The 14,706-nt window shown below is 52.3% G+C and overlaps 1 protein-coding gene across 1 annotated transcript in view; it reads right to left on the reverse strand.

Annotated features, from left to right (window-relative positions):
- BCL11B (BAF chromatin remodeling complex subunit BCL11B) overlaps positions 1–14,706 on the reverse strand; it is a 132,609-nt gene that overhangs the window by 6,470 nt on the left and 111,433 nt on the right. The window contains exon 7 of the mRNA XM_045288063.1: positions 1,135–1,239. Coding sequence (XP_045143998.1) covers positions 1,135–1,239 — 105 coding nt within the window. The remainder of the gene's footprint in view (positions 1–1,134; positions 1,240–14,706) is intronic.

The following is a 14,706-nucleotide window of genomic DNA, read 5'->3' on the forward strand; positions in this document are numbered from 1 at the left end:
AAGGGCTCATGAGGGAGGGGAGAGCGGGGAGGGAGGAGAAAAAAAGAGGACCTGATGCCGGGGGCTTAAGTGGAGAGCAAATGTTTTGAGAATAATGAGGGCAATGAATGTACAAATATGCTTTACACAATTTATGTATATATGGATTGTGATAAGAGTTGTATGAGCCCCTAATAAAATGATTTAAAAAATAAATAAATGAAATAAATTTTTTTTTAAAACGTGCTCTCCTCGTTCCATGATGATAAAACAACAAGATGCAAACACCGAGGTGACAGAGTTGAACAAACCCCTATCCAAGAAGATACATGAAATGTCCAAATGTATGTGAAAAGGATGCTTAATGCTATCGGTCCTTAGGCAAATACAAACTCAAAACATATTCACTCATTACACTCACTAAAATATTAAAAAGATGAGTAAGCACAAGTGCTGTCAAAGATAAGAAGCAATCGAAACTCTTACACATTTTTAGTGGGGAGGCATCTACCCATTGAGAAATGGTTTTCTAATTTCTGCTAAAGCTAAACATAGTCTCATTAGTCGATCCAGCCACTACATCTCAAGTATTTACTCAAGAGAAATGAAAACACGTGCCAATGCGAAGACTTATCCCCAACTTTCCTCGGAGTCGCTAAGGACAACGGAGTAGAGACCCTCACAGGAGAAGCTGCTGTCCGATTCTCTTCTTTCGGAGGAAATACTTTGTTTCCCCTGGAGAACTGCTACAGTTTCTTCTTCTGCACCGACTGCAGACCTCACAGTATCCCTTTTCCCTCTGGCAGCCCAGGAGGAGCTCAAAGGCAGTTTGTCAATCAAATGGTAAGATCACTGTCATTCCCCCGGGGTCCAAGTTACATTTTCTCTCCTTCTGATTCTTGCTCTTGTTTCTAAACCACGAAACCTGCTTCTGGTCCATTATCTCTTTTGTGATCTGCACTTCCTGCACATCACTTTCTGCGTGTAGAGAATGAGGCCTGGCGTCGATTAACCAGAGCCCCCATAAGATGCAATCGGGGCTGTTTCAGATCTCTCTCCACCCACCACTGCACCCCAGTCTGGTGCTCCACCCAGACCCTTCAAAGCAGCCAGAAAGGGCACTGTATTTCTCCAGAAGGGAAGCAAAGTCCCTACCTGCAGGAGCCCACACCTGGCCTGGCTGGCACAGGTGACATCACACAGGAGGGAGACACACCAGATCAGGGTCACATCCAGGTGGAACTGGCTGCCTGGGCTGTTCTGTGAGAGCAGGGACCGGGGTCCGCGGTCCGGGGAAGCTGACGCCATAGCTGGATGATGTTTTATTCCCAGGGAGTGGTGCCCCAGTTCCCATTGTCACCAGGTGCTAGCCAGTCGGTCTGACTCAAAGCGCCCCAATGTACAACACAAGGAAACGCCGCCCAGTCCAGCACCAGCCTCTCCCTGGCGCTTATGTTGGAGCCTGTGACGGTGACAACATCTCCTGTCAACTTGCAAAGGGGTGGAGTCTAGCCTGTCAATCAGGTCATAGCCAATCATGCCTCTATGTGGGCATGGCCTTCTCCTGAGGATTCTGGGAACGCCTGTCTTCCTCCCTGGAGGCGGGACACACACTCTCCCTCTGCTACACATGCCTGTTGGCAAGTCACATGGAACTACACTGATGGAGCCAGAGCCCTAGAGCTGGAGGAGCCACGTGGAGATGCTTGCCAGTGCTGAGATACTTCCAACACCACTGGATCCACAAGACTTTCCACCCACTGGCCTGTGGTCTTCCATTGCATGTGTTGCGTGAGTCTGAAGAGGACTTTATAGATTGGTATCGGATATATGGGCTAATATTGGCCTTATGGACTTGATCTGAACTGGGCTGAGATGTTTTCTCAATATTCAATTGCTCTTTTATATAAAACTCTTTCTTATACGCACAAGCGTCCCTATGAATTTGTTTCTCTAGTCAACCTGGACGAACACAGAGCCCCTTGTTGCAGCCACTGTGTCAGTCCGTCTCTTTGAGGGTCTTCCTCTTTTTCACTGCCTCTCCAAAGTCATCAGTTTGAAGCCACCAGCCGCACCATGGGTGAAAGATGAGGCTTTCTACTGCCAAAAAGATTGAGAGTCTCGCACACCCACCAGAGCAGTTCGACCCTGTCTCAATGGGGCCTTGAGGAGCCAGGTGCCACAGCGAGGACCTATTAGCAAAATGGATTGCTGCCAAACCTCACTCTCTTCAGCGGGTGATTAGACAAAGCCACCTACCCATTAGGGACTTTTGGGGGTGACTGCAGCAAAGGGGCCAAAGGGTGGGGTTGAGAAAACCAAGGGCCTCTCTCTCCCTGGTGAAAGGCTTCTGATTCAAAGACATGGCTTTTCCTGTAAAAAGCAAGGCAAGCCTTCCGAACACTGGGGACAATGGGAGAGATGTCAGGGGCCGGAAGGTGTGTGTGTGTGTGTGTGTGTGTGTGTGTCCCAGATGCATAAATCTACCATGCTGATGGCAAGCAGAGCATCCGCCCCACGTTGCAATGTGTTCTGCAGAGCAGTCGCATTTTAAAAAATTAAAATACGAATCAAACTCAGATGACAAAGAAGTTCAACTTCTGGGGAGGGAGGAGGGGGGCGGGGAGGGAAGCAGAAACGTCCTGGAAAGGCCACCGAACGTCAACAAATGGCCGAGACAACGGAGGGCTTGCTTGCTGATCATTGGCCATGGTCATGCGTGGGCACCTGAGCCGAAGCAGGTGAAGAGAGAAAACCCCTTACATTCCTGGGGGACAGGTGGGGAACCCCCCCTGGAGGCTCAAACACTGGGGGGGGGCTGTTGGCAGGAAGCCCCGAATAAAGGCGAAGAAAGACAGCCCTCAGCTGTCCAGGGGGCTCTGACTCACAGAGAGCCCGGGAGACAGAGGAGCTGCACCTCCGCGTTTCTGAGGAGGTTGATCTCCCCTGAGGGGAGCAGCAGGGGACCTTATCTTTCTCAGGTGGAGGGGTTGGGGGGCTGGGACCACCACCCCTTCAGGTCACAGCCAACGCCTGGCTGCTGTGCCCACAGAGCTCCCAACAGGGATGCTCCTGTCCTCAGCGTCCATTCCGACTCACAGGACAGGGTAGAACTGCCCCTGGTGGGTTTCCAGGCTGAAACTCCTTATGGGAGTAGAAAGCCTCGTCTTGCTCCCTCAGACCGGCTGGTGGTTTTGAACTGCTGATCTTGCAGGTAGCAGCCTAATGTGGAATCCACTATGCCACGAGCATTCCTTGTACAACTCAACTCAACTCAACTCATTGCTGTTGAATGGATTCCGACTCAGAGTGACCCATAGCAAGCCTGTGCGCCACAGAGCGAACCTGCCCAGACCTGCCCAGTCTCAGCACTGTGCTGTCTGAGCCCCTGGACGCAGCCACCGTGTCCATCCATCGCATCGAGGCCCTTCCTCTGTTTCGCTGGCCCTCTGCTTTACCAAGCATGGTGTCCTTCTCCAGGGACTGGTCGCTGACAACACGTCCACAGCATGTCAGACAAACATCTTGCCATCCCTGTCCCCAGGGAGCGAACCAGCTGTGCTTCCTCCCAGACAGGTGTGTGCATTCTTCTGAACAGGCGCAGTGATTGCAGTCTTGTCAACTTACAGTTCCTGTACGTCAGTTCTTCATCGGTCGTCCCTGTTCTCTGTCCAGACCAGGCGACTGGAAATGCCCTGGCGTGGGTCAGACACACATTAGTCCTCAAAGTCACCTCCTTGTATTTCAACACCCTAAAGAGGTCTTGTGCAGGAGGTTTACCTGATGTTTGATCCCTCGACGGCTGCCTCCATGAGTATTGATTGTGGATCCAAGCAAGAGATGACGTCGATCTTGTCTCCATCCATCACGATGTTACCCACGAGTCCCTTGAAATGCAGACGTGGTCCAGACTGAAGGCTGCAGTCTTTGGTCCTCATCGGTAAGTGCTTCACGTCCTCCTCAATTTCAGCAGGCAAGGTGGTGTCGTCTTTGCATTGCAGATTATTAACGAGCCGCATCATGATGTAAACCAGCTTCTCTGATGATTTTCTCAGCATGCAGATTGAATAAGTACGGTGAGAAGGTACAACCCCAGTGCACACCTGTCCTGATGTTCAGCCCTTGCTCTGTTTCCATCAGACTTAGCCTCGTGATCTGTGGGCAACTCCCATTATTTGTAAGATACCCATTGTTTGTTATGGGCCGCATAGTCAAATGCCTGGGCATAGTCCACAGAACACCAGTAAGCATCTTTCTGGTGTTCTGTTTCAGCAAAGATCCATCTGATGTCACCAATGATATCTGTTCTCCCACGTGCCCTTCTGAACCTGGTCTGCTCTTTGGGTAGCTGCAGCAGTGTTTGAATTATCTTCAGCAAAATTTGACTTGCTGGTGACAGGAAGGATCCTCTCCAGCATTTTGCTGCATTCTGAAGGTCAGAGTCGTGTCCCCACTTTGCACACAGGAAACTGGGGCAGCTTCCAACTGAGGTTGGTCTGGCCCCAGGTTCAAACGGAGGGGCCCCAGAGCAAAGTTCTAGGTGAGAGGCAAACCTAAAAGAGTTGTACAACCTAAGGGGGCACAGAGAACATCCCTGACAGAGAGGAGGCCAGCGCAGCCGCAGGCACACTCCGTGCCAGTCTCCTGGTGTTAACTTCTGCCGGCCAGGCTGGCCTGATGGTGCTCATGTGGGGGACACCGTGCATTCTCTGCATCCCCTTTGCCCACCCAGCACAGAGGGACACCTCCTCCTCCTGAGTCCCCAGGGCACTGGATCAGGATAACTATGCCCTTGGAGAAGAACGGGCCTTGGACAATCTGGAGAACAGAATCCAAGAGACTGGGGCAGGACAGGACAGTAAGGCACAGGTGGCATAAGGCAGGAGTGGGAAGGAACAGGTATTTCTGATGGATGCCCCCTGTGGGGGGTGAGAGTTGGGTGGGAGGTTGAGCAGGGGGCCTCACCCAGTGGGTGGCAGAGGAGGCTGTTCTGGGGACTGCCGTCACCAGTTGGCTTTCAGTTGATTTACTTTATTCAGATCATGTACATACTGTGCTCACAACATACCCCCTGAGCACCTTTCCCTGGGTGTGACCTCGTCTGTGTCCCCAACAACCCATGAGGAGGGTATGCCCAGACCAAGGATGGGAGGAACCCTACCTTAGGTCTTGGGGAGCATGGGGCTGAGCAGGGTTTCAAGCAATCCAAGTTCAAGGCCTCCCTCACCAGATGCTGCACCTGCGCCCCACGTGCCCCTCTCTCCCCCAACAACAGTCTGTCTCCCACTGCCTGCTACCGAGCTGGCCTCACACAGAACCCTGGACAAGGCAGCAGGATGCCCTGGGGGCCAGAGGCAGGGCAGGGGGCACCTCTGAGCAGTCATCCCCACCAGGGCTTCTCACCCACGGTCCGGAGAAGCCTCACGGGTCTAGCTTCTAAAGGTGGGTTAGGGCACCACCCCAGAGCTACTGACTCAGACCCCATAAGGGCTGGGGACTGGGAATCTCCATCTTTAACAAGCCTTGCCTGTGATTCTTCTACTGGACTCACTAGGGTTTCCGGCTCCGCGTCTTCAGGTGGCAGCGGGGGTGCTTTCTCCACAAGGTGACCAGGCTCTGACTAGGGTGCTGGGCGGGGCCCAGAGCAGGCTCAGAGTGTGCACCGAATCGAAAGGGGAAACAGAGACAAGTAGGGTGGGGCAGCAGAAGAAGGAGGAGGGATGGAGGCAGTCCAGGGATGCCCAGCCAGAGGCAGGCAGGGCATGAGTGGAGCCAGGGCATGGGGCAGACACGGGGAGCTCTGACTTGCTCCCATCTGCCGGGTCTCCCAACCCCTCCCTCGAGGGGCAGACAGCCGGATCAGCACCCCACCTCTGCCCACCTCCGGAGCTGGCCCCCTCCCCACATGCCAGCCACCCCCTGCCCAGCTGCCTGGAGGCAGCCGGGCACTCCGGGCTCTGCCAAGTGGGTGTCTCTGTGACTGTGCCAAGAGAGGCTCCCTAGGGGACACATGGTGGGGGGGCGGGGTTCAGGGAGCCTTTGCCTGGGTCCCTGCAGAGGGTAGGCGGGAAGAGGTGGGAGGCAGGGAGGGGGGCTGGAGGAAGCAGGGCTTGGGGACTCATTAAGAATGGGGCACCAGGACGAGAAAGGAACTGTCCTGGGTGGCTTGGACAACCGGGCCTTGTTTAATCCCTGCCACCACTCTGTGGTTCAGTGCCCGAGTGACAGAGGAAGAAGCCGAGGCCGTGGAGATGGGAGGGGGGCAGCACCCACCTGGTAAGGGGCAGCCTCAGGGGTGGGCATTTCTGAAGGCCACGCTCTGCCCACTGCGCTGATGCTCACAGCCAGGAGCAGACAAGCACAGCACCCGGGACGGGTGTAAGCACTGGACATGACCATCACCAGAGCTGTCACAAGCGTCGCGTGTGGGGAGACTCGGACAGGAAGTGCAGCGGGCATCTGGGACATGCACCGGGGCAGGAGGCGGCTTTTCATTTCTCATTCTCTTCCCTGCCATCTCCCAGAAAGCTTAGAGGTGGACACAATGACATCATATATTCAGGGAAGCTCTCAAGGTGAGAAACCAAAACTAGTTTATCAAACCCAAAGCTCACTGCCACCGCGTCAATTCCGACTCACAGTGACCCTACAGGACGGAGTAGAGCCGCCCCTCTGGGTTGCCAAGGCTATCAGTATTCACAGGAGCAGGTGGGCTCAAGACGCTGACCTTGGGGTTTGCAGCCCAGCGCATCAGGCACTGCTACCCCACCAGACGCACGGGTGCGTAGACTGTTCCTGCACTGGTCTCTGGAAGGAGGAAAGTCAAGGCCGATGAGGCATCTTTCAAAGGGACTCAGCTGCTGTCATTCACTGAGCTTCCTGGCAGCCATGGTAAGAAGGGAAATAAATGCAAGAAGCTTAGTGATTCAAATACAAAATGAAGCAGAGTAACTTATCAGGAAATATTTTTCCCCAAATGCCAAATCCCATAATTTCCAGGTGGATAAAATGCTATAGACATACACATGGAAAGAGACATGTAGGTAGGTAGGTAGGTAGATTGTGGGTGGATGGATGGATGATAAGTGTGGTAGTTACATAATCTGGTGTTAACTTGTGAAGGGGTGGAGTCTAGAGTGTCAATCAGGTCACAGCTTGATGACCTCATTTGGAAGCCCCATGGAGATAAATAACTGGAGGCCAGATATAGACACTCTCTGCTTCGTCTTCCTGCTGACAAGATACATGGAGCTACGCTAGAGCCCTGGAGCTAGAGGAGCCATAGGAAGACCCACGCCAAAGCTGATTCTTCCATCACCACTGGATCCACAAGACTTGCCTGTGATCTTCCTGCATTCAGCATCATTGCATGTATTGCACACGTCTGAAGAGGAATTTATAGACTGGTAGCAGACATAGAGGCTCATATCAGACTTAAGGACCTGATCTGGACCGGGATGGGATGTTTTCTCAATATGCAAATGATGTTTTATATAAAGTCTTTGCTTATACACATATGAGTGTCTCTGGATTTATTTCTCTAGTCAACCCAGACTAACACAATAAGTTAAATAGGTATAGGTAGATGGTTGGGTGGGTAGATGGATCAACAGACACAACTGGTGGTGGGTTTGAACCGCCCACACTACAGTTCGCAGCCTACTACTTAACACACTCTGCCACCAGGGCTCCTTACATACATAGATGCAAATGAGGCTATGGTCTGAGTCATGGAGGCCCTTCCTTCGACACGGTGAAACCATGCCCAGTCCCCCACCATCCTCACAAGCCCTGCTGAGTTTGAGGCTGTGGTTGCAGCCCCTGTGTCTATCCAGGGCCTTCCCTCCTCTGTGGCCCCTCTACGTCACCAAGCACGGCATCCTTGTCCAGGGACAGGAGCATGCCCCAAATACGTGAGACAAAGCCTCGCCTTCCTGACCTCTAAGGAGCCTTCTGCCAAGATGGATCTGTTTGGTCTTTCGGCAGCTCACGGTGCGTCCAATGGTCTCCAACCCAGACTTGGGATACACCGATGCTTCTTCCGTCTTCCTTATGACTCTGCACACAGATACTCCGCTGGGACTGCCCGAGTGAGGTGTGGAAATCAGACTCCTGTCCCTGTAAACAGCCCTGCCTGGAGATGAGCGCTTCTTCCTCTTTGTTATAAAACACCGAAGAAGAGATACCGAGACACACAGAGGGAAGGCAGGTGGCGAAGAAAGCCAAGGAACACCAAGGAACTCCAGGGGCTGCTCGCCAGGCAGCGCCCCCTCAGAGCTGATGCCGCCCTTGGACGTCTCCCCTGCACAGTTCAAGACGAATTTCTGTTCCGCAAGGCCACCCACTCCTATCCTTGTATGCATGCGTTTTACAGCAGCACTGAGAAGCTATGAGACTGCTGGACGTAGGCCCCGTGCTTCATGGGCTTCAGATCCTGGAAAGGAAGCCGAGTCTGGAGCTCCCGGTGGGTGAGGTTGGACCCCTGCAGGAAGCTGGGAGCTGGCAGAGCTGTTCCCCAGCCCAAACAGGAACCCAAGAGCTGTGAGGGCGGGGACTGCTGCCTGGCCTGCAGGTGGGGAAAGCGGTCCTGGCACCCGGCATGGGTGGGATGAGGAGCGGCTCTCCCTCTCCCAACCACTGGACACCCAGCCCGGTGCAGCCCCCAACCAGCATGCTCTGAAGAGCACACTCCACACCGGGACAACTCACACTCACCCTGCCCTGGGTGCTGGGAATCCAGTGAAGTGGAGGGGTTCCATAGTGCGCATTTTTCCCGCTAGGCAATCATCGAGCAACATGCGCTGAGTTAGTGCACCCAGTGGTGTCACCTGGGAAGGTTCTCTCTGGTCACGGTGAATTTTTTTTTAAAGCAGTTTGACTCAAACCTGGTTTTTTGGGATGGCTGATTTAAGAGAACAGCATGCAGCTGTGAAATTTTGCTCCCTGTGCATTAACAATGCCACAGAAACTGTTTTGATGTTGAACACAGCGTACAAGGACAGCACTATGGGAAAAGCTCAAGTGTACGAGTGGTTTTCTCATTTCAGAAAAGGAGAAATGTCGATTGATGGCAAACCTTGTTCAAACAGACAGAAATGTCAACTCCTAGTGCACTTGGAGTTCATTCCACCATGTCAAACTGTTAATCAAGCTTTCTATTTAGAGGTTCTGAAAAGATTGTGTTAACAATGTGTGACCAAAAAGGCCTGATTTGTGGCAGAAGGGACTGGTTTTGCCCCCACGACAATGCACCTGCTTACACATCTCAGTGTGCCAGTTTGGGGGGTTAAAAACAAAACAAAACAGCATTCCTCTCTTGCCCCACACACCTTACTCACCTGGCCTCACTCCAGGCAACTTCTTTTTGTTTCCTGGAATGAAGAGGGACAAACGGACAGCGATTTGACTATGTAGAAGAGGTAAAGAAAGAACCGGGGGAGGGGCTGTCAGCCATCCAAACAGATGAGTTTGAAAAATGTTTCCCAGAATGGAATCGCAGATTTTACAAAGGTATTATGTGTCATGGAGAGTACTTTGAAGGTAGAAAGGTTGTTTTTTGTTTTGTTTAGTTTTTAATTTTTAATACACTGCTTTGAAAAAAAAATTCCTGGATTCTTGGGTACCCCCTCACACAATTCACATATCAGACAATAGTTTAAAGGTGATGAAGAGTTCTGCCATCATCACTATAATCCATTTTAAAACACTTTCCTCTTTCTTGTACTCGTTATTAGTGCCCCACTGCCCCCCAACCCCGAGAACCTCTCGCTGCAGCTCTATAGATTTACCTATCCTGGATTTCATAGAAAGAACCACTTCCCCAAAATAGCACCGATAACAATAATAACATAAAACATAGGAAAACCTCCATCGAGAAGATCCTGTCTCAGTCCCCAGGGAGTTGACAGCTGTGTAAGCGGCAGTTTCACATGAGCTTAGTTAGGTGCACAATGGCCCTGGACAGGGGCACCACTTTCTCCGAATTTCTGCCGACACTTGAATAGTAGCTGCGAAGTGATCACTCGGAGTAGTTTTTGGTTTTGATATTTGCACACATCACACCATTAATCATCCCATCACGTTAAGATCTGTGAACACATCACCACAATCAATTTCAGAACACTTTCTCCTATGAGTTGGGGCTAGCCCCCCACTTCCCCCCTGCTCCCCGCCCCTGCTGTTTACAGAAGCACACTACCCCCATCTTTCTCCCACGGAGCTGCTGTCGGGTTCGAACCACTGACCTTCTGATTGGCAGCTGAGCTCCTCCCCCCGCCGCACTAGTGCCTGCACATTTCTAGCTGCAGAGGGACCGTCCGACTGCCTTCCGGGAGACTTTGAAAATGAAGGGGGAGCTTCCCTTGCCCGATGGGGTCCCCCATCCCCTGCATCTGAGACAGTAGTCATTGGGCTAGGCACAGACTGACTTGTACTTACTTACTGTTCACCCGCACTCCCTCCACCACATCAAAGATTCCGTTTCTGGGGCAGCTGCCTTTCCCACATCCCACAAGCCCCTTTCCGCAGAGTCACTCTCTGCTAGTGCCTCATCCCTGGCGGGGACGTGGGGCCTGCGTATGGACACTGAACCATGTCACTTTGAACCGCAGCGGAGGGACCTTCTCGGTGGTGTTCAACTTGAACATTAACATTGCAGCAGTCTCAATCGCCTCATGTTAGGTGGATCGAGATCTGGGGAGACACCCCATGATGAGCAAGCTCTTGCCCCCCACTCACTTCTCTGCTGTTGGCTGTCTAGCCTGCTTCTGTAATGTAGCCATTGTGTCTCACCCACTGCTGCATGTTCTCCTTGAGAAGAACAAGCATGCGTTTCCCTCTCCCCGCTGGCTACCAAGGAGCTGAGCACCCGATTCATGACTGTGAGGTTCCAACGTGAGGCCCATTTCTCCAGCAGATATTTCTGTGCTGGGTTCTACATCTTATGCCATCTCCTCACCTCTCTGATAAGGCCTGTTCTTTGGCGATGGGCTTGTGTTTAAACTTGTTTCCTACTGACCCCCCTCGAAGCCCCGTGGAAAGAGATGAGATACAAATTATTAGGGATACAAGCATTTAGTTAATGAGATGCCAACATGACCTTGTGGGAAATATCGGCTCTCCTCTTTCTGGGAAGCGCTAATTAGTACACTCGGTATCATTTGCAAAAATGGCATCAGCAGTACAAATAGTCCGAGCATTGTTAGGGCCCTCGATACCCGTGGCCTCGGAGCTTTCTAAAGGGAAGGGGGAAATGTGGTTGAAACGTGAGCTAGGGCACAGGCTGAACCCTCAATTAGATATCCAGACCCAAGGGGAAGGGCTGGGCTGTATTAAGCACTGAAGGTCCCAGGGGTTACAGGTGTCACCTGAGGTCTGCCTCTCAATTGCCTTCTTTCCTTCCCAACGTTCTTCTTCCCTCGGCCAGTGAGTTGATTCCTTCGCGTGGCAACCTGTCAGATGGAGCAGAGCCCCTCCTTGAGATTCCTGTGACTGTAAGTCTTTACGGGAGCAGAAAACCACATCTTTCTCCTGAGGAGCAGCTGCTGGATTAGAACTACTGATTTTTATAACTTTATAACACTGCTGGCTTGCTTCCACCATGCCCTATAAGATGTTCCATATAGAATGGACAGATGGATGGATAGGTGTATGGAGGATGGATGGATGGATGGATGGATGAAAGGATGGATAGATGGTGACTGAATGGATGGAAGGATGGATGCATGGGTGGATTTGCTACACTTTAGGGCTTGGGAAATCATTCCTGTGCTAGATAGGGGGTACTAGGTGACTTTAGGGACTGGGCCCACTCAAGGAGTCAGCATCTCCAAGGGATTGACTGCATTTCCAACCCCCATGCATTTACTCAGGCCAAAGTCTCAGCAGAATTGGCCATTGCTCCCTCGCCTGCACTCATCTTTCAAGGAGCAGAGCTGCTTCCCTGATCCTCCTTTTTGCCGGCCCCGCTGACGGCGCACATGACGCTGACAACATCCTGTCTCCTACGGCGCTTCCCTCACCGAGCAGGGGGCTCCCTGTGCTGACATATCTAGCTCGGCCTCTGCTTTGAACACTCAGTGGGTTTTGGAGCTCATCAACTCTCTGACTTCTTCAGAGCATTCTCAGTGCTCTGTAGGCAGGGTCCTGTGTTTAGAAGATTATGCAGGGCAGGCAATTAGTGGCTATGTACCTGAAAGTCAGAATTTTCAACCTCCCTGGTTTGAAAGTTACATGAGCTTCATCATCTATTTCCAACACATTGACATAAAAAAGTTCTATTTATGGGGTTTTACCTCTGAAGCAGAAGGAAATTTTTCATTTTAATTGCTGGGATGGATGGATGGATGGATGGATGGATGGATGGATGGATGGATGGATGAGGCACATGTGTGGGTTCAGCAACCTGCTCAGATGTCCCCAACCAGAGTGGGGGCTAGTTGGGAAACACAAGACCCCTGTGACTCCCAAAGAGGCTGCAATGGCCAGGACAGCCTGTTCTTCAGGGCAAGGCCTCCCTCAGCTCCCTCAGGACACACGGGGAACTCTCTGTACGTCCAACTATTCGGAAGCGGAATGGGATCTTTCAGGTGACCTGCACTCTCGTTTGACAGTTGGGGAACCTGCGGACCAGAAAAGGACAGGCCCACGCCCCTGTCAGGGTTATTTAGCAATGGAGCGATAATGAGAACTGAGTGAAGCCTAACCATTGCCCCCCAAAGAAGCCCTGGTGGTGTAGTGGGTTGACTGTGGGGCTGCTAACCAAAAGGTTAGTGGTTCAAACCCACCAGGTGCCCCGTGGGAGAAAGATGAGGTTGTGTGTCCCTTCCAATGGAGATTAGTGGCAGGGGCAACCCCAGGGAGCACTTCTACTTTGTCCTGTAGGGCAGCTGCATGCCAGAATCAATTTGATGACAGTGGCTTTCTGTTTGTGTTTAATTGCCCACGAGTCACCTCCACATGTAGCCTTCTTGGAAGGACTGAAGGTGTGGGCTGTGGGGGGACAGACGCCCACGGTGTTCACACACTCACCTGGAAGAGTGTCTAGGCCACCGCCTAGGTATTTGCCCACCGGCCTAAAAGAGAGTCAGCGTGAAACCAGACCATCCCCAAACAGTCCAAGGGCGTGGACACCCAAGTTTCGTCATCCACACAGCTCTCTGAGGGGAAAGGAAGCCCAAAGGCTTTCACACCTCTCTGCTTTAAAAGGTGCCAAGGGAGAGAGCCAAGCCCCGAGCGGACTGAGAGATGGGGGTTTCCTCTGGAGCCCCTGCGAGAAGTAGGACAGGCCTCCTGGATGGCGCCCACTTGTGTGTAGTGAGGAGCGGGAACCACCCCCTCCATTGGTCTTCAGAGAAGGGTGGTTTCTTTGGGGGCGAATGGGAGCAGAAGAACATCCCCCCTGCTTGTTGCTCTTCTCTCTTCGGGGAGCAGTGCCCACAGCACACCTCAGCAGGGAACTGGTTTCCTTTGTCTTGCGAGACCTCCCTGCAGACTCCTCTGCTGCTGCCTAGCCCATGGCCAGGGCCCCAGGAGAGCGCACAGACGGTGCTGGCATGGAAGGGTTAAGAATAATTTGGGAAGAGGGTCAATAGCTTTATGGGTCACAGAGCCCCTCCGACTTAGGGGAGGGGGCCGGTCCCCAAGCATAGACAACCAAAGGCTCCTGGTGTGGTGGTAGAAGCCCAGTCTCAGGACCGGGAGGAGCCACACTCAGGGGCTACTTCCTCCCGCAAGACCTCAAGTTCTCTTCTGGATCCTCCAGGTCATCCCTCAAAGAAAGGTCCGCCCGTCGGGTCACATGAAGAGTCCCCTGGGAGTCTCTGTCTGAAATCTTGCTGGATCATTGCACCCTCTTGTCCGTCACCCTCACTCTATAGAGGGGAAAACGGGAAGGCCTATCCAAGGCTGGAGATATTGAGAGTCCTGGGGCAGGGTCTTCTTCTAATGCATTTTGACACTTCCATGCCTTACTATGGAGCTCTGGTGGCTCAGTGGGTCACATTTGGTGCTGCTAAGCACAGGGTGGGCGGTTGGAGACCACTAGCCGCTCCTAGGGAGAAAGATGAGGCTTTCTATTCCCATCAAGAGTTACCGTCTCGGAAACCCGCAGGGCTCCATCCTAGAGGGTTGCTATGAGTTAGGGTCGACTTGAGCCTTACCCAGCGCCTAATACTGGTGTTCAGGAGATGCTTGGAAGATTCAACAAGACACAACTGCTAAGGCACTTCTTCTCAAACTCGGCTGTGGATGAGAATCACATGGTTCAAGACTCCTGTGCCTGGGTAGCAAGTCTGGAGGTTCTGATAGCCTTGGTCTGCGGTGCGGCCTGGGCACTGGGGATTTTATAAGCTCTAGGCAATTCCCACAGGCATTGAGGGCCGAGAGCCCCTGTCCTAAGCCACGTGGCTTCCCAGAGGCCAACAGGACGAGCGGTCACAGACCATTCTTGTGTCTTCCCATCCCAGATCTGGGCTCACGGGTTTGGGTCAGGAGGAGAATGACCAGCGGCCTTCTGATCCCCCCACCCCCACCCCTTGGAAATAATCTATGCAAGCTGCCCGTCCCTCACCCTTGAAAGACACAGAAAGGGACGAGATTTGGAGATCAAGTTAAATGTCCAATTTATTTTCATAACTTGAAACCAGAACAGAGTTGGTTTTGAACAAGCGTACAAATGAAATGGCAGACACATGCTGAACTCAACATGGGGACAATTAAGGGGCGGGG

Source organism: Echinops telfairi, unplaced genomic scaffold (assembly GCF_000313985.2).
Source record: "Echinops telfairi isolate 266 unplaced genomic scaffold, ASM31398v2 ScPeMD7_18;HRSCAF=68, whole genome shotgun sequence".
Taxonomy (NCBI): Eukaryota; Metazoa; Chordata; class Mammalia; order Afrosoricida; family Tenrecidae; genus Echinops; species Echinops telfairi.